The sequence below is a fragment of the Balaenoptera acutorostrata genome, chromosome 13 (genome assembly GCF_949987535.1).
Source record: "Balaenoptera acutorostrata chromosome 13, mBalAcu1.1, whole genome shotgun sequence".
In the NCBI taxonomy this organism is placed as follows: Eukaryota; Metazoa; Chordata; class Mammalia; order Artiodactyla; family Balaenopteridae; genus Balaenoptera; species Balaenoptera acutorostrata.
In genome coordinates, this window is record NC_080076.1 from 92,720,776 (window position 1) to 92,742,641 (window position 21,866).

Genomic DNA, 21,866 nt, shown 5'->3' on the forward strand with positions numbered 1-21,866 from the left:
TGCTCCCTGCCTGAAGACAGCGGGCAGCTGAGGACCGTTTTTGTGCGTAAACCTCCCCGTCCAGCTCTCACAGTAGGTTTTGATGTCAAGCCCTCTGTCCCCTCACCAGGTCCTGGCTGCCATGGGGGGTCGGCGGGGAGGCCACCTTCCAGGCCCGGGGGGGGGGGGTCCCTTTTCTGGTCTGCCCAGCTCTGCCTAGCCCCTCTCGAACGTGTCCTCAAGGGTGCAGAGGAAGCCGCCCCAGTGCAGCACCCCCAGCGCTGAGGTTTCACCACAGGCCCAGGCAAAGACCCCACGTGTTTCTCTCTTGCAATACTTGAAATCTTGCCTCTGTGCTTGGACCTAGAAGAAGAAGAGCAGCCCTGGGACTCGTTTCTGTCTCCTCACCGGTGACTTGAGCTTCTCCTGCGCAGAAATTGTCCGTATTTATTGCTTTACAGTTGGCTGGAACCAGGGCCTCTGGGGGGCCGGCGCCGCGGTAGGGGCCCCTTGGGCTCTGTCCGCGGGCGGCCTCCGGGGTGCGGGGTGAGTGCCGCCCCGCCCAGCCTGTCCTCCACAGCACAGCTCTCCGCCCTTGGTCTACCTTACAAGACGTTTGTGTCACCCGCCCTCCCCCCCAACCCCTTGCATTAAGTTGTGTAACATCAATTTAAGGAAATAAACCTCTGGAGTTGTTGGGCTGCTGTTACCGATGGTTTGTCACGGCCTGCCCTTCTCCCGTCGCCTTTCTCGGACTACACGCCCCGCCCCGCCATGTGCTGCAGCAGCAGCTGGAGTTTGGAGGTCAGGTTCGGGGCAAGGCTGGGAGCTCAGTCCTCCAGAGGTTCACCGGGTGCCAGACCTTGACAGCAGCCGCGTCACTTCCGTCCCCACCCACGGCGCAGGAGGGTCCCCCGCCCCACCTCTGGGTGGGTGTGAGAGGCTCTGGTTTTCATGTGTCCGCCCGCAATGGTTAGTGACCTCAAGTATCTTCATGTGTTTGTCAGCAATTTCTAGATCATTTTTGGAGAAACATCCATTCAAGTCCTTTGCCCGTTTTTGAATCGGATGGTTTCTCTTTTTGTTGTTGAGTGGTAAGGTTTGCATTTTTTAGACTACGTGTTGTTTTTTATTTTATCTGTTTTTAAGTTTATTTATTTTTTCATAAATTTATTTATTTATTTTTATTTTTTTGGCTGCATCGGGTCTTCACTGCTGCACGTGGGCTTTCTCTAGTTGCAGCAAGCGGGGGCTACTCTTCATTGCGGTGCACGGGCTTCTCACTGCGGTGGCTTCTCTTGTGGAGCACGGGATCTAGGCATGCAGGGTCGGTAGTTGTGGCACGCGGGCTCTAGAGCGCAGGCTCAGTAGTTGTGGCGCACGGGCTTAGTTGTTCCGCGGCATGTGGGATCTTCCCGGACCAGGGCTCGGACCCGTGTCCCCTGCATTGGCAGGCGGATTCTCAACCACTGTGCCACCAGGGAAGCCCTACATATTGTTTTAATAGGTTAAAAGTATCTCATTAAGTTACCAAAAAGGCTAACCGCAATGTGAAACGAAAGTTCGCGGAGGGGTAGTGATAGAGGAAGTGGAAGGTGGGGCCGCAAAAGGCCAGGTCCCAGCAGGGCTGCTCCAGTCTGGCTTCCTGGAGTGCGTGCTCCCGGCTCTGCAGACAGGAAGGGCCGTGCCTGGCGGAGATGCAGCCCCTTCCGCTCTGTGGGGCTCCCAGTATGTTACACAAAGAAATGCCAAAAGAGGATTAAGACAACCGTGGCATTTTGTTGTCAAGTTAATAGACTTCATTTCTTACAGCGGTTTTAGGTTTACAGAAAAATTGTGCAGAAAGTACAGAGAGTTCCCAAATACTCCCTCTCCCCCTGCCACCCACTTTACTTCTCCTGTTAACACCTTGCATGGGTGGGATTCATCTGTTACAACTGATAAACCTACACTGATAAACTGATAAACCTGACACATCAGCATCACCCAGAGTCCATGTTTACGTTGTGATTCGCTCTTGGTGCTCGTGCTGTGGGTTTGGACACACATATGATGACCTGTACCATTTCAGTGTCATGCAGAGTAGTTTCACTGCCCTGAATATCCTCTGTGCTCTGTGTTCATTCCCCTGACTTCAACCCCTGTCCCTTTAACTGTCTCCATAGTTTCGCCTCTTCCAGAATGCTGGAATCACGCAGTGTATAGCCTTTTCAGATTAACTTCTTCTGGGTCTTTCCATGGCTTGATGGCTCACTTCTTTTCAATGCTGAATGATACTCCCCTGTCTGGGGGTACTGAGTTTATTTATCCATTCACCTACTGAAGGATATCCTCTTGCTTCCCAGTCTTGGTATTTATGGGTAAAGCTGCTGTAAACATCCCTGTGTAGAAGCCTGACAGTAAGGAGGGCCCAGGAGGGCTGGCTGGGCCAGGGGTGCAGCGGGCACACGGGAGGGACCGGCTCCCCCCTTCCTGCGGAGCTCCCATTGCCCTGCACGCTCCTGGCATGCTCACAGGGGGCCTTCGGCCAGGAGGTGCGGCTCAGGTGCCTGCCCCACTTCCAACTGCCCCCTGGGCACCTGTCCCAGCCTCACAGGCCTCAGTTTGTTCTCCGTAGATCAGAGATGTGGGATCGGGGCTGCTGGGTCCGGCTCAGTGCCACCATGGCCAGTTTGCAGGGAGGCCCCTCGGTGGTCTTTTCCTTTCATTCTCTCACCTGACACAGGACCTCGGAGCACGGCCCCAAGCTTCCATCCTCCCCACCTGCTGGCCCGCGGCACAGCCTGGGGTCTTGGGCCTGCCCCTGAGACTGCCCTCACCCGGCCTGGGTTTCTGTTCCAGCACCGGGAGCTTCCTGGTTCACACGGGCAGGGGGAGATGGACTGCTTCCCGGGGCACAACCCGAAGTCCCATCATCCAGTCTCAACTGCCTTCCTCGGCGGCTCTAGTTCCAGCCGTCACAGTTGCCCAGGTCGTGCGCTCACACGGATGGCTCAGCCTGGGCCCCATGTCCACCTCCGTGTGCCAGAGCGGGCGCAGGCCTCCAGGGCTGCAGAGGCCGAGGGCGGGGAAGGAGTGTCCCCTGACAAAGGAGTCTCTATGGTAAGGGGTGCTCTGTGATGGTAGGTGCTGTGCGACGGGGTTCTCTGGGTGCAGGTGGGTGCTCTGTGATGGTAGGTGCTGTGTGACGGGGTTCTCTGGGTGAAGGCGGGTGCTCTGTGATGGTAGGTGCTGTGTGACGGGGTGCTCTGGGTGAAGGTGGGTGCTCTGTGTGAAGGTGCCCCGATGCTTCCTAAGGCTGCTCAGCCACCTGAGTTCCCCAGACCACACGTGACCTTGACCTTTCCTCATGCCTGGAACCCTGGGGCAGCTCTTTCTTCCCTTCCCCAGAGGGGTGGGCTGTCCTGGGGGGTTGTTTAGCACCGGTGAGCTGTGCCCTCCCGCCTGCCTGAGCTCTTTTCCAACTAAGCCTGACTTTTCCAACTCGAAGGCTGCGTAGAATTTGGTCCAGGAGAGAATCCTTGTCAGCAGCCACTGATCCAGCTTCTTTCTTGTGGATTCGCTTGTTCTGGACATTTCGTATACAGGTGACCTGTGAGCAATGTGGTGGTTAGGGGCACAGACCCCCCCCACACACACAGTCGAAAATCCACATATAACTTGACAGCTGGCTCTCCGTGTCCGTGGTTACGCATCCATGGATTCAGCCACTGGCAGACTGAGTAGTCCTGCACTTTGTATTTAGTGAAACAAATTCTGTATAGGTGGAGCTGCGCATTCAACCCTGCGTTGCTCAAGGGTCAGTTGTACATGGAATCACACGCACGACGTGGCCTTCTGCACCTGGCGTCTCCACTGAATGTGTTTTCAAGGTTCACCCCCAGCCGTAGCATGCGTCAGTACTTCTGAGTCGTTTTCACACAGCATTTAATACTTGATCACACACTCTTGCTGTTGGTCTGTCATTGTCTGTCCCCCCTAGAATGGAAGCTTCCTGAGGGCACGGGTTCTGCTGCTAGTCTATTCCCAGCCTCTGCAGGCGCTGGGAACCTAGTAGGTGCTCGGAAAATAGCTACTGACCGAGTGGCCGTCTCAGGGAGGTCTGAGTCCCGTGCCGCCAGCCGCACTTCCTTCCGCCTTCTGCGGGCTGTCTGTCGCTCGCTCCCGCCAGCTGTGGTGACATCTGTGTCGCCTCCCAAACCCCATGTGTGGACGAGTTTCCCATCTGTCTTCTACCAGCTTCCAGGAGGTCCTCACTCCCTGGAGCTCTCACACAGGCGGCTCCAGCATGACCCAGTCTCTCCCTGGCATTTGGGCCCCTCTCTGTGCCTCAGCTTCCTCATCTGTAAAATGGGGACAAGAGAACCTTCCTCAAGGCTTCATGAGGATTGAATAAGCTAACAGGCATCAAGCCACTAGAGCAGCACCTGGCACTGGCACGTGGCAAGTGTTTTCTTATGAGAGGTTTGTGGGAAGGCGCTGGTCTGCACACTGTTGAAAGACAGGCTGTCATTCCAGATGCCGGGGCTGGTGCTCTGTGGCTTCCGGCCATGGGCTCAGCCTCTCTGTCCCTCGGGTTCCTCTTCAGTAGCGTGCTTGCTCTTATGGTGCTTGCTCCCTAAGGCAGGCGACAGGACTGAATGAGCTAACACGTGTAACACGGAACAGAGCCTGGAAGCGTAGTTGTTAGGACGACTTGTTCGCCCTAAGAGGGCGCATCCGCATCGGCCTCAAACCATCCCCGAGTTGGCAGCGGGGAATCGGGATCCCGGCGCCAGGCCCCGCCCTCCCCGCCCCGAAGCCCCGCTCAGTCCCGCCCCTGACACCAAGCTCCGCCCCAAGCCGCCTCGGCCCGCCTCGCCCAGAAGGACTTTTGTCCACGTCCGGCCGCCGTCCGGCCGCGCGCTCCGCTTCCGCCTTCGCCCACGTGGTCCGGCTCGGGCTCAGTCCGCGGCTCCGTGAGTGGGGCCGGGTCGGGGCGCGCCCCACTAGTCCCGGCGGGGGTGGCTGGGGTCTCCCCGATTCCCGAGAGAGAGCCGGCTGGGCGGGGCGAGAGGACGAGGGGGGAGCAGGAGGGACTGGGGAGGTCAGAGGTCAGCCTGGGGGTCAGAGACGTCTTAGGTTATCCGCGGGCGGGGCTGGAGCGTGAGAGGGTCCCGGGAAGGTTAGAGTTCACGAGGGGTGGGGCTGGAGCGTGGCCGTGGTCGGAGTTAAGGAGGGGCGGGCTGGTGTGTAGGGGCCCCGGGGAGGTTAGGGGTCTAGAGGGCCCGGGTGGGTGCGTACCGGGGGAGGTCAGGGGTCGGGCGCGTGCCCCCCCCGCCCCTCCCGGGCCTGCATGGGGCTCCCCAGCCTGCGGGCGGCGGCCTGGGCCCTGAGGAGAGCCTGCGGACCGTGGACCCCGCGCCTGGGACCGCGCCTCCTCTGGTAATGACAGTGCACTTGTCCGTGACCCCAGGGTAGCACGCTGACCCCCACTGAGCCCGACTGCATGCCCGGCGAGCACCAGCCCTAATCGCATAAAGTGCTGTCACTGCTCCATTTCTTGGACAGTGAAACCGAGGCCAAGTTGGTGGTTGGGCAAGATCTACAGTTAGCGCCCAGCTGGGATTTGGACTCGGTGGTCAGCCCAGGGTGTTTACTGGACCATGCTGCCACCGTCAGTCTTTCACTGGGCCGCTTCCTTCTGTGTTTTGCTCACACCCCACCCCCCCTCGCCACCGTGTCTTTTCAGTTTGCCCCCCATGGCAGGGAATGGGGAGGCCCCCGTGCCCGTGGGGACCCAGCAGGAGCAGGACAGGAAGGGCCGGCGTGGCTGGCAGGGCACGGCCAGGATCTGGGAGGAAACAGAGCAGCAGGCGAAGAAGCTCAAGAGCAGCGAGGACGGGGAGCAGCACAGGAAGCTGCCCAAGCGGAAGGTGGTGCTGCTCGTGGCCTATTCCGGGAAGGGCTACCACGGCATGCAGGTGAGGGCGCCCGCGGGGCTGGGCAGCTCTGACTTCTCTCAAGGCCCGCGTGCTTGGGCCAGGAACCTCAGAGTGACAGTTCCCCAGTGAGCCATCTTGGGAAGTGGCAGAAAGAGGGGTCTCATTCTTCACCTCCTGTATCGTGTGGGTCCCGTCAAGCAAGATTTAGATTCAGATTGAAGCAGCTTTGAGTCCTGTTTCATCCATGCATTGCTTGGATGCTTGCGGCTGTTGGGGGGGGGGCGGGGGGGAGGTGTTCATGAGTCTCCCGAGGTGGTTAAAGGCCCAGGCCTGCCGATGACCAGAGGCAGCAAGGGACTAGAGCTCTCAGTCCGTCGTTTCCTCATCTTTATGATGACGGTGCTGACTTTGTAGGGCATGAAGAGTCATTAGGCTGACCGAGACTGCACGCTAGAACTGGGGCAGCGCCAGGGGTGCTCAGAAGAGGCAGCTGTTACTCTTCGTTAGACACGTGAAGGTGACAGTTGTGGGTACGCAGGCACGTGAGAACTCCCTACCCAGCCCAGCCCTGTGACCCTTTCCCGAAAGGCACAAGAGCCCCGGTACCCCAGCAGATGCACGTAGATTTTCTTCTTGTTCCTTGTGGTCAGCATTGTGGCTCTTACACTTTGGTGCCTTGTTCTTTAAACTTCTTTAAGCTTGACTCACAGGGAGGAATTCACTGCTGTGTAGAGTATCTAACTGAAGCGGAAGTTTAAGAAAACAGTGCCCAACCTTACCAGGTGCTGTGGTCACCTTTACTGTAAATAATAGTTGTAATGAGATACTTCGTATCCTATTTTAGTATTTTTTATTAAGTATAGGGTTGCACCCGTGAAACCAGTTTGATGACCTTTGATGACCACGGGTAGATTGTGACGATGGTGGAAACAGTGCTTCGGTCTCACTTAGTGGAACAAATAAACCACCTCCGCTGCTCTTTGTGGATGTTTAAATGCTTTTTTTGTTTGAGGGTGACTGATTACGTGTGTTGTTGCCTTACGTGCTGTCTTGAGAATTTTGCCTGTGTCTCATCATCTTCTGTTTGCCTCAGTTTCCACATCAGGGGAATGGATGGGGGGTAGAGAGTGACGGTAGCTCACAGGGTGACAGAAGGACACAGCGGGATGTGGGGAAGGGTTGTTATCCCCGTTTCTTAATATCCATTCCGATCGCTGGAGGAGCATTTATAGCTTCTTGCTGAGTAAAGGGACTGGACTTAAGCTGCAGTGGGGACTGTAAGGTAGACTTTGGGAAGAACCTGCCCACTGTGGTGCGTCTTGGCGAAGTGCTTGTCGCCCTGTGTCCCTTGCTTGGCACAGATTTTCTTTGACAGCGTCAGGGTGGTGATCTCACTGACGTCACAGGGTCCTGCAGGCCCGGGACTGTGATTACACTGCATCCCACCCACTAGGTGCTGGCGGCACCCTGGGGTGCTTCCTCCTCCAGCGGGGGGGCCTGCCTCCCTGTAGTGATGGAGGAGGGCCTGCTCCCTGCTGTGGTGAGGGAGGGAGACCCCTGGGGGTGCTGAGGGAGGGGCGTCCCTCTTTGGCCGGGTGCAACAGACAGATGGGTCTCCAGCAGGAGGGTGCTGGTCTCACATCTGACCAGGTAGGGGGAAATGATGTCTCAGGTGATGCCCACTGTCAGCTGCCCAGCGTGGGAAGTGTCTAGGACTGCGGGTACCCACAGGTGGCTTTCCTGCTTCCCATGGGTCGGGGGACGAGCTGCAGGGTCTCTCCATGCCCACAGGTGCGGTCCCCACCTGCCGGGTGCGGGCACAACGCACATGCCCCTACCTGGATCAGCCATGGCCCCGGGCCCCTACTGTGGGTAGCGATTGAGTGAAAAACAAGTTTTCTTCTCTTTTCCTCAGAGGAATGTTGGGTCCTCGAAATTCAAGACCATCGAAGATGACCTGGTGTCCGCCCTGGTCCGGTCGGGTTGTATTCCTGAGAATCACGGGGAGGACATGCGGAAGATGTCCTTCCAGCGCTGCGCCCGGACGGACAAGGTAGGTGCTGTCCCCACGTCCCCTGCAGGTGCGAGCAGCACCGAAGCCGCCGGTCGGTGGTTTGTGTTTGTCCTCGTCCCACTTTCCACCTTAGCATCTTTATCTCTCAAGATTCTCTCGGTTACAAATGACAGATGCACAGCTCAGACTAGTGTAAGTGGAAAGCAAGTTGTTGCCTCGTGTCGCCGAGAAGCTGGGGCATTTCCGGCCCAGGTGGGGCTGGACCCAGGTGCTCGGGGCCACGAGGTCTGGCGTCCTGTCCGTCTGTGCTTTCTCCTCCGTCGCTCCCGTGGGTGGCACGGCGGCCACCGCAGCTGCCTTAGCTCCATCCGTCTCAGGCTCGCGACACAAGTAGGACCGCGTGGCCGCAGAGGCCCGCCACGCGTGTGACGTTAAACTTCCTAGGAGCCACAGCCACAAGGGACAAGGAAACAGGTGACGCTGGGTTTTGTTATCAATTTTATTTAACTTAGTGTATCCAAGGTAGTCGCCTTTCAACGTGTAATCAACATAAAAAGCGAGGAACGGGAAATAGTTTCCATCGTGCGTGTGTGAGCGCCAAGTCTTTGGAGCCCCGGGGGAGTTGCACACTCAGGAGTCTCGGGTGGCCGTGACCCAGCGCTGTCCATTCATGCTCATGAGACTGAGTCCTGCTGTCTGGTTGGCTCTCCCACCGTCCCAGGCCAGTCGCTGGCTGGTCCCACCCTGGCACATTCCCAGGCGTGGGGCTGGTGCGAGCAGGGGCTCCCCACAAAGGAAGGGAGGGTGTCGCCGAGGCAGGTGGGACAACCAGCCACGGAGAACGTAAAGCTCTCCCCCAGGAGATAAAAACCCCAAAGTGCCCGCGCACCTTTGAGCCTGCTCTCTCAGACCCGGGCCCTGAAATCATCTCTCTGGCCACCTAAGGTCACTGGGAGTCTGTGGTACACGTAGCTGTTGGCAGGTCAGGGTCCCAGGAATCTGAATAACATCGAGTTTCAAAGGTACAGCGTCCCGTGGGATCCACAGGCCCAGGCCAGAACCCCGGAACCAGAGCCACGCACAGACAGCTAAGAACAAAACCAGGCGCCTGGCAGTCTCGTGGGTGATCCAGTCACATGTTAGTTGGTCCAGGTAAAGAGTACCTGGGCTCTTCGTGGTGTTCGTTTTCTTTTTAACTTTCCCACTTACAGCTCTCTGGTTGTTTTCAAAGCAGAAGAAAAGTAAGCATTTGCCTGAGCTAATGAAGACAGCATTTCCAAATATAGGGCTAGCATTTATTTCAGTTTTCACTGTTATTAGAGATGGTTTTATTCGAATATGTTTTCCTTCTTACATTTTGGGAAATCTAGAAAACCTTTGATACTAACATCCCCATGGACGAACAAATGACAATATTTTGTTAGTTTTTGTTTCAGATTAAAAAAAAAAGTTTCAAGGAGCTGTAATTCACTCCCACACATTTTGCCCATGTAAAGGGTACATTCATTGATTCTAGTCTTTTCTCGCAGTTGTGCAGCCATCACCACAGTCAAGCTTAGAACCTTTTCATCATCCCTAAAACTTCCCTGGACCCTTTAGTTATTGCCCACCTCTCCACTAGCATATCCAGAAAATTCTCATTTCAACGTGTAATCAGGGCTTCCCTGGTGGCACAGTGGTTAGGAATCCGCCTGCCAGTGTAGGGCACACGGGTTCAAGCCCTGGTCCGGGAGGATCCCGCATGACGCGGAGCAGCTAGGCCCGTGTGCCACAACTACTGAACCCCACGCGCCTAGAGAGCCCATGTTCCGCAACAGGAGAAGCCACTGCAATGAGAAGCCCGTGCACCGCAACAAAGAGTAGCCCCCGCTCGCTGCACCTAGAGAAAGCCCACGCACAGCAACAAAGACCCAATGCAGCCAAAAATAAAAAAAAAACAAAAAAACATGTAATCAATATAAAAAGATTAGCAATGAGATGTATTTCCGTTCCTTTTTCGTGTACTGAGACTTTGAGACCTCATTTCAGAACAGCCGTTTTATGCCCTCAGTAGCCACTCATGGCCAGATGCCTCCGTGTTGGAGGGTGTCTGTCTGCCTGGGGAACAGTGGATTCGGCCTGTGTTCCATCTCACCAGTTTAATTTTTGTCTTTCTTCTTTTTTACAAAAATCTCTCCAACTTTTTATTTGGAAAAACTTCAGACCTCCAGAAGTCTCAGGAACAGTGCATGAACACCCTTAGTCTTCCCCTAGACTCGGCAGTGTTAAACTTTTGCCATATTTGTTTTCCTTTTTGTGCCTTTGAATGGAACCATTTGAGAGGAAGTTGCAGACGTCATCACCCTTCACCCCAAAATATGTCGCATGAGCAGTGGCGTCCTCTGGCAACTCCTTGGCGTAGCTGTCGCCCTTGGGAAATTTAACACTTGATACACTGTTTCTTACTGATCCTGTGTCTAACCCAGGGTTGATGGTTCCATTCAGTTGTCAGGTCTGTTGAGTTTCCTTCATTTTTTTTTTTCATTAAAAAAATTTTTTTTCTATTTCTTTTATTATTTCTTTTATTTCTTTATTTTTTTGGTTGTGTTGGGTCTTCGTTGCTGCACGTGGGCTTTCTTTAGTTGTGGCGAGCGGGGGCTACTCTTTGTTGCGGTGCGCGGGCTTCTCATTGCGGTGGCTTCTCTTGTTGTGGAGCATGGGCTCTAGGTGCTCGGGCTTCAGTAGTTGTGGCATGCGGGCTTCAGTAGTTGTGGCACGCGGGCTCAGTAGTTGTGGCTCACAGGCTCTAGAGAGCAGGCTCAGTAGTTGTGATGCATGGGCTTAGTTGCTCTGCGGCATGTGGGATCTTCCCGGACCAGGGCTCCAACCCATGGCCCCTGCTTGGCAGGCGAATTCTTAACCACTGTGCCACCAGGGAAGCCCTTGAGTTTCCTTTAAAATGGTCTTGTCGCCTCCTTTCTGTCCTTCCTGACGTGATATTTTTGGATAGTTCAGGCCAGTTATTTTGACGAATGTCCTCAATCTGTATTTGTCTGATTGTTCTCATGACTAGATTCAGACTAAAGAAATTTTTTGGCGGGAGTGTTACATGTGTTACACGGTACTCTATCTTCTTTGCTTACATTTAAAAAAATCTTTTTAGAAAGTATGATTGTAGTAAACAGAAAGGTGCATACAGCGTCAGTGTAAAGTGAAACGGGTGATTCTACGGTGAACACCTGGGTAATCTCCACTCAGGTCAACATGTGGGTCTCTGCCCGCATCCCAGGAGCCCTCGTCCACCTTGCGAATCACACCGCTCCCCTCCCCCAGAGCTTACTGCCATATTGCCTTTTATGAAAACTTGCTTTTAGAAAAAAGGTATAACATACAAATGGTAAACTGTACTCTTCTTGAGTGCAGAGCTTGATCAGTTTTACCTGTGTCACTAGCACCCCATCCCCACAGAATACCTGCTATTGTGACTTGGATGGTGACCTCTTCCTTGCTCAGCTCCAGAGTTCTGTCATCTAAGTTGCATTTTCTTTTTTCCTGAGTCCTTGAGAGTCACGTCCAAGGTGGGACTTTATCTCCTATCTGCAGGATTTCATGTATTTGTTCCCATGTTTTGCTGGGCTCTGAAGTTCACTTGTAATTTTTTATAAGTTATGTGGCACTCACTCCCTTGGTATATAGAGCACTGCTCTTGTATCTGATTATTCCCTTCAGATGCACTTCTAAAAGCAGAATTCCTCCACGGAAAGGTGTAGCGTGCGTGTGGTCCTTCTGCTGAAGAGACCAGCTTGCAGAGTGTCATGCTCCAAGTGCACGGCCCAGCTGGCCCTCCCATGTCTGCTTCCTTTGCAGGGTGTGTCTGCGGCCGGCCAGGTTGTGTCCCTGAAGGTGTGGCTGATTGACGACCTCTTAGAAAAGATTAACAGCCACCTTCCGTCTCACATTCGGATACTGGGTAAGCCTTGCAGCGCTGGGCTGCACGCTGGGTGGTGGTCGGTCTCACAGGGACACGAAATCTCTTCTTTCACCGAATTTCTCTGTCGCGGAGCGGAGGTAACAGCGTGGTTGCTTAGCAGTTGGTAGGAGTGGTTGTGAGTCAGCTGTGAGAAAGGGTTCAGTATTCCCGCCTCCTTCAGACAGGGACACAGCCAGACAGACAGACTTGGAAAGGCCCTCGGTGCAGCATCTTGGTGCTACTTGTGCCTTGTTTTAACCAAATGCTTGGATGTGAAAGTCCAGATTTGATAAAATTAAAACAGGGGCTGTGACTCCCTTTTGTAACAGGCCTGATAATGGGATTTCCAGTCTGACCCTCTCTGCCTTTTAAGTGGCGTATATGTGCCACTGATAATTAATGTGGTACTGGGGTGGCTGGGCGTAGCTCTTCTTGCCTTCTGTTTCTCTCTGTCCCACCTGTTGTTTGTTTCCCTCTTCTTTTTCTCCCTCCTTTTGGATTAATTGATGATTCTTGTCATTGCATTTCATTATCACCTTAGTTAGCTAATGCGATGACTCGCTATGTTTTTTTTTCAGTGATTGCTTTGTCGGCCCTTAAAGCGAGGGCTGGCAAAGTCTTTCTGTAGAGGGCCAGGTAGTGAACGATCTGAGGCTTTGTGGCCACATAGATTACTGTCTCTGTTGCATATTCTTCTCCTTTGTTTCTTTTTTTAACCACCCTTTCAGCCTTAGCTCAGAAGCTGTGCAGGAACGGCCATGGTTTTGGCCGCTGTTTGCCAGCCCCGGGGTCAGAGCACCCATGGGCCGGTTAGCACAGCTGCCCTCACGTGAAGCCAGGCCACCTTGCACGCACCTGACACCTGCACCACGCACTTGCGCCTGTCCTGCTGTTGCGGCGTGTGCTTCGGGTCTGCCTGTGTTATCGCCCGCACGCTACAGTGTTACTTTTTCTTTAACCAGAGAATTAAAAACACGTTTAAATGCTTTTTAAAGTTGAAGTATAACCAGTGTACGGTAAACTGCGTAGTTCGTTATACAATTAAAACGTTGAGATATGTGTGCATACCTGTGAAACCAGCCCACTTGAGAGAGTCACCCTCTCTGTCACCCCCAGAAGATTGTAACCCTCCCCACGTCCCTCCCACCCCATTCCTCACCAGGCGACCACCGATCTGCTCTCTTTCACTGCAGATTGCTTCGTATTTCTAGAGTTTTATGTAAATAGGATCGTATGGAATGGCTTCTTTCACTGAGCCTGGTTAAAGATTCCTGCACGTTGTCGGGTGTATCCGGTTTGTTCCTTTCCATCGCTGCGTGGTTTGCAGTTGTTTATCCAGTTACCCGGTGGGGAACACTGCGGGTGTTTCCAGTTTGGGGCTGTTACAAAAAGAAACTGCCATGGGCATTTGGTACAGGTATAAATAGGGTTCTCAACACAAAGTCACAACTCTTGCTTTTGGTTACTTTGCCCACTATTGGATTTATTTTTAAATTATTTATTTATTTGCTGCGCCGCACGGCATGCGGGATCTCGTTCCCCGACCAGGGATGGAACCCGCGCCCCCTGCAGTGGCAGCACGGAGTCCTAACCGCTGCACCGCCAGGGAAGGCTCTGCATTTATTATTGGCATGACATGGTTTTATTTTTATTGTCCTGTGGTCTTTCTCTGCCTGGTGAGGATAATTCCCTCCTGAAGACCTTCTCCGGGAGCCGGTCCTCTGAAAGTCCCATGTGACGCCTCTCAACATTCACTCCACGGGAATGTTGTCATGTATCCCGCAGGTGGTTCCCCGCTTTTGCTACAATAATACCAAACCCGACACCATTCCCAGCCGTCAGCACCGCTTACGTAACATGACACAGCAAGGCGGTGTTTCCCTCTTCAACAGCCCAGCCATGTGGTCGGCTGCCGGCCCCTTTCAGCCTTTTCTTGGCAGTTACATTCCGCACGACGGAAATTAGGTGCACAAAGCATACCTGTGATGCTCTGTGTCGATGAAATTGAATTCTTAAAGCAAGACAAAACACAAAAATAAGATTACCCCAAATCAAACAGGACAGCAGAGACAGAAGACGGGAAGGGCGGCGCAGATGCAGCCTTGAACCTGCAGCCCCGGGGCGGTGTCCGAATCAGTCCTTGTAACACGAAGCCGAAGTTGGCCTTTAAATCAGCCTCCTTGAGAGGCTGAGTCCTCGCGACCCGGTCTTGACTTTAGCGTGAGGACAGCGGCGCAGCACGGAGCACCCAGGGCCACAAGGCGCTTCTTGGTCCCCAGTTCCCAGAAAGCACCCCCCCAACAGTTGTTGTGATTCTTTCAGAAATTTTCTATACAAATACAGACGTAATCCGTATGTTTGTATTTCTCTCACAAAGGGAATCCGCCTGCAAGTAGTTCTACGTTTTGCTTTTCTTTTTTCACTTAACGGTTAAGAAGTCTGTCGGGAGCCCTGGCCAGGCACAGTGAGCGCTCAGTGGTGCGGCCCCCGGTCCTGGGGACGGGCGCCTGCTCTGCGGGGCTGCTTTCGGTTCATTCTGCAAATGTCTAAGAGCCGTTGATCGTTCCCCTGTTGCTGGACTTTTTGTTTCCAGTTTCTTTTGCTGCTTGAACATGCTGCTGGCCCTGGCCTCACCTGCAGGATGGCTTCTGATCCAGGGCTTCTGGGTCGGGGTCACCGGCTGGTGCTTTAGTCCGCGTGGGTCCCCCGGGCTCCGTGAGGCGAGAGCAGGATGTCCCGCACCTTGGCCGACCCCGGGGTTTGTTTGACAGGGTTTAGCTGAGGGTTTAGCGCACGGAGCCGGGGCCCCCTCGGGCTCATCCGGGTTCGGCAGGTGAGGTGCCGGCGCTCAGACCTGCTCAGGGTGTCGTCCATCTGTCCTCATCGCCTCCTCTGCCCCCAGGACTGAAGAGGGTCACGGGCGGCTTCAACTCCAAGAACAAGTGCGACGCCAGGACCTACTTCTACATGCTGCCCACGTTTGCCTTCGCCCACAAGGACCGCGACGCGCAGGACGAGACGTACCGGCTGCAGGCGGAGACGCTGGGGCGTGTGAACCGGCTCCTGGCCTGCTACAGGGGCACCCACAACTTCCACAACTTCACCTCGCAGAAGGGGCCCCGCGAGCCCAGCGCCCGGCGCTACATCCTCGACATGTTCTGCGAGGAGCCCTTCGTGCGCGAAGGCATGGAGTTCGCGGTGATCAAGGTCAAGGGCCAGAGCTTCATGACGCACCAGATCAGGAAGATGGTGGGGCTGGTGGTGGCCATCGTCAAGGGCTACGCGCCTGAAAGCGTGCTGGAGCGCTGCTGGGGGGAGGCCAAGGTGGACGTGCCCAAGGCGCCGGGGCTCGGCCTGGTCCTGGAGCGGGTGCACTTCGAGAAGTACAACCAGCGCTTCGGCCACGACGGGCTGCACGAGCCGCTGGACTGGGCGCGGGAGGAGGCTGAGGTCGCGGCCTTCAAGGAGCAGCACATCTACCCCACGATCATCAGCACCGAGCGCCACGAGAGGTCCATGGCCCAGTGGCTGAGCACCCTGCCCGTGCACGACTTCAGCGCCACTGCCCACGCGGCCGCCAGCCCGGGCACCAAGGTGGGGCCGGGGCCACGGGGGCCGGGGGTCAGGGGAGCCACGGGGGCTGGTGCTGGCCCTTCCAGGAGCTCAGCCAAGCACTTGTCCACACCTGTCATTGTCCGTGGCTAAGCTTAGACCCACTCTGCCCCCTGTCGTTGTACCCGTTGTATAGATGAGCAAGCTGAGGCACCAAGAGGCCTGTCGCTGCCCCGGGGTCACAGCAGTGGGAGGAGCAGGGCCAGGGCCTAGGACCTGGTGGCCAGCTCTCCTGCTCTGCGCCTAGTGACGCTGGGTGAGGGGCATGCTCGGTGGCCGTCTTCCCGTGTGTGAGATGGAGGTGCCAGGAGGACATCCTCCTCTGGCTGATGCTGCTGGTCAGGTGGCACGTACCTGGCTCCAGAACACGGGGTCTCTTGACAGGCGCCAGGGACGCTGAGCGGCCAAGCGTCGTTCTCCTCGCCCTCTGGGCAGCGTTCCTGTGCAGGCCCGCGGTGCTCTCCTCCGTCTGGGAGGGGACGCAGGCTGGTGCAGGCTGTGCTTTCAGCCCCGCTCTCCCAGAGCCCTGCTGTCTGATACCGACCAGGGACCTGGCTCAAAGTGTGATTCATCTGTGAGTTAACTGCCAACCTTATATTAGAAGGAGAGCATCCACGACTGGAGGTGCTGGAGCTAAAAGTTAACATTTTACTTTAGTTCTCAATTCTTTACCCTGGGGCGAGGGCGGTCCCCAAAGCCCATGTTCTCTCATGGTGTCCCAGCAGGCTGTCAAAGGGTGAGATTCCCACCTGGAGCTCTGGGAGATTTCTTCCCATTATCTAGGTATCTAGAAAAACACTGTCCCTCCTCCCCAGCTGGGCTTGTAAACCCATGTGCATACAGGTGAGGGGAGCAAGCAAGGTGGGCCAGGTGTAAGAAAGGCAGGGGTTGCAGGTCGGGTGGTGAATTCCAAGCAGCATCGGGGAGGAGGTAGGACTTGGTGGAGACTGTGGGAAACGGCAGAGCTCTTGTTCCACCGGCAGGGCCCCTGCAGCTCAGCGCCAGCCAGTGGACGGTGGGCCCGAGTGTTGGCGGAGCTTACCTTTTCTCAGGAGAAACTGGGGTTCCAGACTTGTATGTGAAATAGTCCACCCTTTAAATGTTGGTGGTTATTAATTTTCCCAGCACTGAGAGGCCAGATGGAGCACGTGTGCAGATGGGGCCTGGGGGCCAGGCTTGCCCTCTGCTGGATTCCCACAGACAGAGAGGCCTCGGGCCATCTGCCGTCTTTACATAGCGCCAAGGGGCTTGTACTTGACCAGCTTTGCAGTAGCTCAGTTTTATGTCCCCAAGGTCACTGAAGCCTCTGGGGATGTGAAGGGGCCCGATGAAGGCCCCCTCTGGTCCCCAGCCCTTGGCTTTGCCCGTTCAAGACAGGTTCTTGAATCAGCGAAGAGAAAGACGGGGTGAGGCTGAGCCTCGCCCTGGGCAGCCCCCGTGCAGGGCAGGGCAGGGCCCTCGCCGGGCAGAGCGCTCCCCAACAGCCGTTTCCTGTCTGCTCTGCTCTGCAGGTCCCCCGCACCCTGGAAGGCAGTGACGGGGACGGGGGCAGTGACTGAGTTGGCCCACGACACGCACCACGCACCCCGGGACCTGCCAGCTGCTGCTGGCCGCGTGCCTCGCCCGGATGGGACAGCCCGCGCCCGGCCTCCTCACCTCAGGGTCCTGAGACCTGCATCTTTCTGAGTTTCCGTCATGGGGAGACCTGCTGCGAATCTGTTTTCAGCGCACGCGTTGACTACACACAACTCAGCACGTAAAGACACTATTTTTTTAAAGAAGCGATTTTCTTATTAAATAAGTACAAACCTTGCTCAGTCACTTCTTTTACCTTTGCTCGGTCTTCTCCACGGGTCTTCCACCGAGCGAGGTGCAAGGAGCGCCGGCGCTGTGTCTGCAGCAGAGCGAGCGGCGGGAACGGGTGACCTGGCGGGGCGCGTGCCTGGGCGGAGGCCGGAGCGGGCGGGACGGCGGGCGGCTCCTGGCAGGACTGGCTGTCAGGGTGGGGCTCGGCGGCCCGGCGGCGAGCGGCGCAGACCAGGACAGAACAGGGGGGCCGTCGGGCCAGGGGTAGCAGCCCCCGGTGCTGGAGGACACGGGCTCCTGGGTGTCCACCCGGCCCCCTGCAGCACGCAGCTCCCATCCTGGTCCGTGCATCCCTGGCACCGTCCGCGTTCCGGGCGGGAGGGAGGAGGGAGGGCGGAAGGAAGGGGCACGTCGTTGACTGTGTCCCATAGCGAGCCCTCCGCGACGTCCCGCCAGCGACTTCATCCCCTCGCTGGCCAGAGGTGTGTCACGTGGTCACGTCCAGCTGCAAGGGGGGCAGGGAAATGCTTCTATTAAGTGGCGCCCTGCGGAGAAGGCGACACTCTGTTACCAAGGAAGAGGGGTCAGGCGGGGGGCAGGCAGTCGGCAAGTCTGCTGCAGGAGACGCGTGGTGTGTGTGCACGTGGGACGCACACGTGCATATGCTGTGTGGTATGTGTGTGCCCACGTGGACGCACGTGTGGTGTGTGAGCAGTTTGTGCACGTGTATTTATGTGATGTGATCGTAGGTGATGTGTCTGCATGGGTACGTGTGCACGTGTGATGTATGTGCAAATGCCGTGTGGTGGGTTGCACACGTGTGTACAACGTGGCTGGGCAAATCTCGAGGGAGCACTCCCTTTCGGAGAACAGAGCGGGTGGGGCGAGTAGAATCGGGAAGACTGGCAGTGATGTGGGGGAGAGATCAAGTGAGGTGTGCCTTTGGGTCCGAGAAACCGTAGCGAGCGGTTGCCGCTGCCGGGTGGCCTGGGGCTGGGATGGGAGGGAGGGTTCGAGGCTGACTTGGGCTTTGGGTTTCAGGAATTGATGAGCTAGCCTGGGCCATTAACAGGTGGCGTGATTAGGAACAGGATGGGCTTGAAGGAGACATATTGGGGCTTGGCTTTAAGCGTGTTAATTTTACCTGTGATAGGGCTTTTTAAGTCACTTCCCAGGGCAGAAAGTAACCTAAGAACTGCTGGGATTGTGGGGTTCTCCCCATGAAAGGTTACATGGTCTTGGTTTCAGGGTCAAATTGTAGACAATTCCCAAGTGTGACTCCAGGCAATTAGTGAGTGACTCTTGTTTTTTAGCAAAGAACAAACTCCTTTTTAAAAAAAAAAAAATTATTTGTTTATTTTTTTGGCTGCATCAGGTCTTAGTTGCAGCACATGGGATCTTCGTTGAGGCATGTGGGATCTTTCCTTGCAGTGCGCTGGCTTCTCTCTAGTTGTGGGGCGTGGGTTTTCTCTCTCTAGTTGAGGCACGTGAGCTCAGTAGTTGTTGTGCGAGGGATCCCGCAGCCTGTGGGATCTTAGTTCCCCGACCAGGGATCGAACCCACGTCCCCTGCATCGGAAGGCAGATTCTTTACCACTGGACCGCCAGGGAAGTCCCTGGGTGACTCATTTAAATCACCTTGGAGGATCCATGGGTATGTGATATTTTAAAATAATATATGTACTTGGAGGGAATTCCCTGGTGGTCCAGTGGTTAGGACTCCACACTTCCACTGCAGGGGGCATGGGTTCGATCCCTGGTCAGGGAATTAAGATCCTGCATGCTGCATGGCACGGCCAAAAAAATAAATAAGATAAAATAAAATATGTACTTGGAAAAACAACCAGAGTACAAAAAAACGGAAGTTGCCCTCCCTCCCTAATTCCCAGTATCTCTCCATAGGCCCCTACTCTTACTTTTTTCTTGCGACTTCCAGAGATCTCTGTGCATATATGAGCATGTTTGACCCTTGTCTTCACACAGACGGTGGTGGTCTTTGCCATCACAAAAGTCTGTGTCGTTCTTGCCGGTGGCCCACGGTGTACGCGGTCCATACTACTCAGCCTGCTGGTGGACGTGTGTCCAGCCTTTGATTTTGCACACAGCGACCATCCTATACATCCTTGTCCACGTGTGAGCACCCCTAGATGCAGACTCGGTGGTCTGGCGGGTTTCTAATGGCTACCTAATTCTGACAGCCCCTGTCCGCCGTAGAAGTGTTTCCTTGGATCCCTGCCAGTATCATAAGACAATGCCTGTTCCCCCACTCTCCACAACACCAGGGAGCAAACCTGATCTTGGGGCCGGCCTTCTTTTGGGTCTCACGCCCCTTGCCTGAGTGGGGAAGCACACTCAGGAAAGAGTCAGGGGCCTGCATAGTCAGGGTCTCAGTTGTCAGCAACCGAGACTGAGTCTGGCTGATTTAAACAGAAAAGCAGGGCTCCCCTGGTGGCGCAGCGGTTAAGAATCCGCCTGCCAATGCAGGGGACACGGGTTCGAGCCCTGGTCTGGGAAGATCTCACATGCCGCAGAGCAGCTAAGCCCGTGCGCCACAACTACTGAAGCCTGTGCTCTAGAGCCCGCGAGCCACAACTACTGAGCCCACGTGCCACAGCTACTGAGCCTGCGGGCCTAGAGCCCGTGCTGCGCAACAAGAGAAGCCACCATAATGAGAAGCCCACACACCTCAATGAAGAGTAGCCCCCGCTCAAACGAAGACCCAACGCAGCCAAAAATAAATAAATAAAATAAATTAAAAAACAAAACAAAAACAGAAAAGCACTGTATCCCCCCCGATGCAGGAGGGCAAAGCAGAGCCTGAGCTGGCGCCTTTCCCTGCCCCAGTCCCCCTGGCTGAGGGAGGAGCTTGGCGGCCCATCATGCCAGCCTTCCCCGGCCGCCCCGCAGAGTCCCACACTGGCCAGCACGTACGATGTGCACAGGAATCAACCATCCAAGAAAACAGTGGGAAAATCATATAAGCGTTTTTTTTTTTTAATTGAAGTATAGTTGGTTTACAATATTCTGTAAGTTGCAGGTATACAATATAGCGGTTCACAGTTTTTAAAGCTTACATTTAAGCAGTTTTGATCTGTGTGTATTGAAACTGCAGTTTGAGAGGGTCTAAGAGGGAAAAATGTTACAGTCTGCTTCTGGAAACGGAAACCACTCTGCAGATTTAGTTGGGCAGACATTTTCTACAGGAAATCTGGGGCTTGTGCATTGTTGGAGGGGCCTAATAACCTGGTTTGGACTGGGTCTCCTGGAATGACTCCCAAAACAAAACAGAACTGACCCCCCAAGGCACCTCCAGTTGCTGACACTGCCTCTGCAGCTGAGAGGGATGGGAGGACCCAGGACCCCCAGTAGCCCCACACTTGGAGATGTGTTATGGCAGGCCCAGAGCTGCGTCCAGGGTCAGGGATTCAGGTCAAGAAGCCACCCACCACCGGACCTCCCTTACAGGAGAGACTCAAATTTGTCAACTCACATTTGCAGCAAGTGCAGCCAGGAGCAGCAGGAAGGAGGGCACCTCCCCGCCACCCCCAGTCATGCACAGATGCAGCAAGTGGGAGGGGCCCAAGTCTTGGCTGGGGCTCTGACCTCCAAGGAATCTGGCAGGTGTAGTTTTTAACTTTCCAACTTTGCTAAGTAGGAGGGTGGAGTGAAGATTGAAAGGGCCTCCCTACCAGTACTTAGAAACATGAAATCACTCCCCTCTTTCATCCAACTAATTTTATCCCCTTTCACGTCCCTCTCCTGTCTCCCTTTTATAGTCAAGTTTTTTTTTCTCTTTAGAATTTTCTGTGTGTTTAATATCAGAGAGGATATTTGCATCTGCATTTTGCTGAGGAGTTGATCACTTTAGCCTGCATTTCTTTTTTTAAGATGGATTTCTGATTGAGATATAATTCACGTACCACAAAACTCATCCTTTCAAAGTGCACAATCCAGTGGTGTTTAGTAAATTCACAAAGTTGTGCAACCATCAGCACTACATAATTTCACCTTTTTCATCAACCTTGAAAGGAAACCCGGCATCCAGCTGCTGTCACTCCAGTGCCCTCCCTCCAGCCCCTGGAAACCAGCAATCTACTTTCCATCTCTATGGATGTGCCTATTCTGTACATTTGATATAAATGGAATCATGTGATACGTGGCCTTCTGTGTCTGGCTTCTTTCACTTAGTGTAATGTTTTTTTCAAGGTTCATCTATGTTGTAGCCTGTGTCAATATTTCATCCTCCTTTTTTTGGCTGAATAATATTCCATTATATGGATATGCCACATTTTGTTTATTCATCAGTTGATGGATATTTGGGTTGTTTCCATTTCTTGGGAATTATGAGTAATGCTGCTAAGAATATTTTCATACACACTTCCATGTGGCTGTGTGTTTTTAATTCTCTTGGGTATATACTTAGGAGTGGAATTCCTGGGTCATATGTTAACTCCTAACAACTCTTGTGGAACTGCCAAACCATTTTTTTCAAGAGGCTGCATCACTTTAAATTCCCACCAGCAGTGTATGAGGTTTCCGATTTTGCCATAGGCTTGTGCACTTGTTACCTTTTTTTTTTTTTT

The 21,866-nt window shown here is 54.5% G+C and overlaps 1 protein-coding gene across 2 annotated transcripts; it reads left to right on the forward strand.

Annotated features, from left to right (window-relative positions):
• Positions 1–4,865: 4,865 nt before the first annotated feature.
• On the forward strand, positions 4,866–17,290 carry PUS1 (pseudouridine synthase 1). Of its 2 annotated transcripts, none has more exons than XM_057527149.1 (6): positions 4,866–4,937; positions 5,711–5,942; positions 7,819–7,956; positions 11,764–11,866; positions 14,769–15,460; positions 16,990–17,290. In XM_057527149.1, the coding sequence occupies exons 2-6, from the start codon at positions 5,721–5,723 to the stop codon at positions 17,035–17,037; spliced, it is 1,203 nt and encodes a 400-aa protein (XP_057383132.1). In that variant the 5' UTR covers positions 4,866–4,937; positions 5,711–5,720; the 3' UTR covers positions 17,038–17,290. The 2 variants fall into 2 exon arrangements, with proteins under 2 accessions (XP_057383132.1, XP_007181389.2); XM_007181327.2 differs by lacking the exon at positions 4,866–4,937 and adding an exon at positions 4,963–5,403.
• Positions 17,291–21,866: the final 4,576 nt, after the last annotated feature.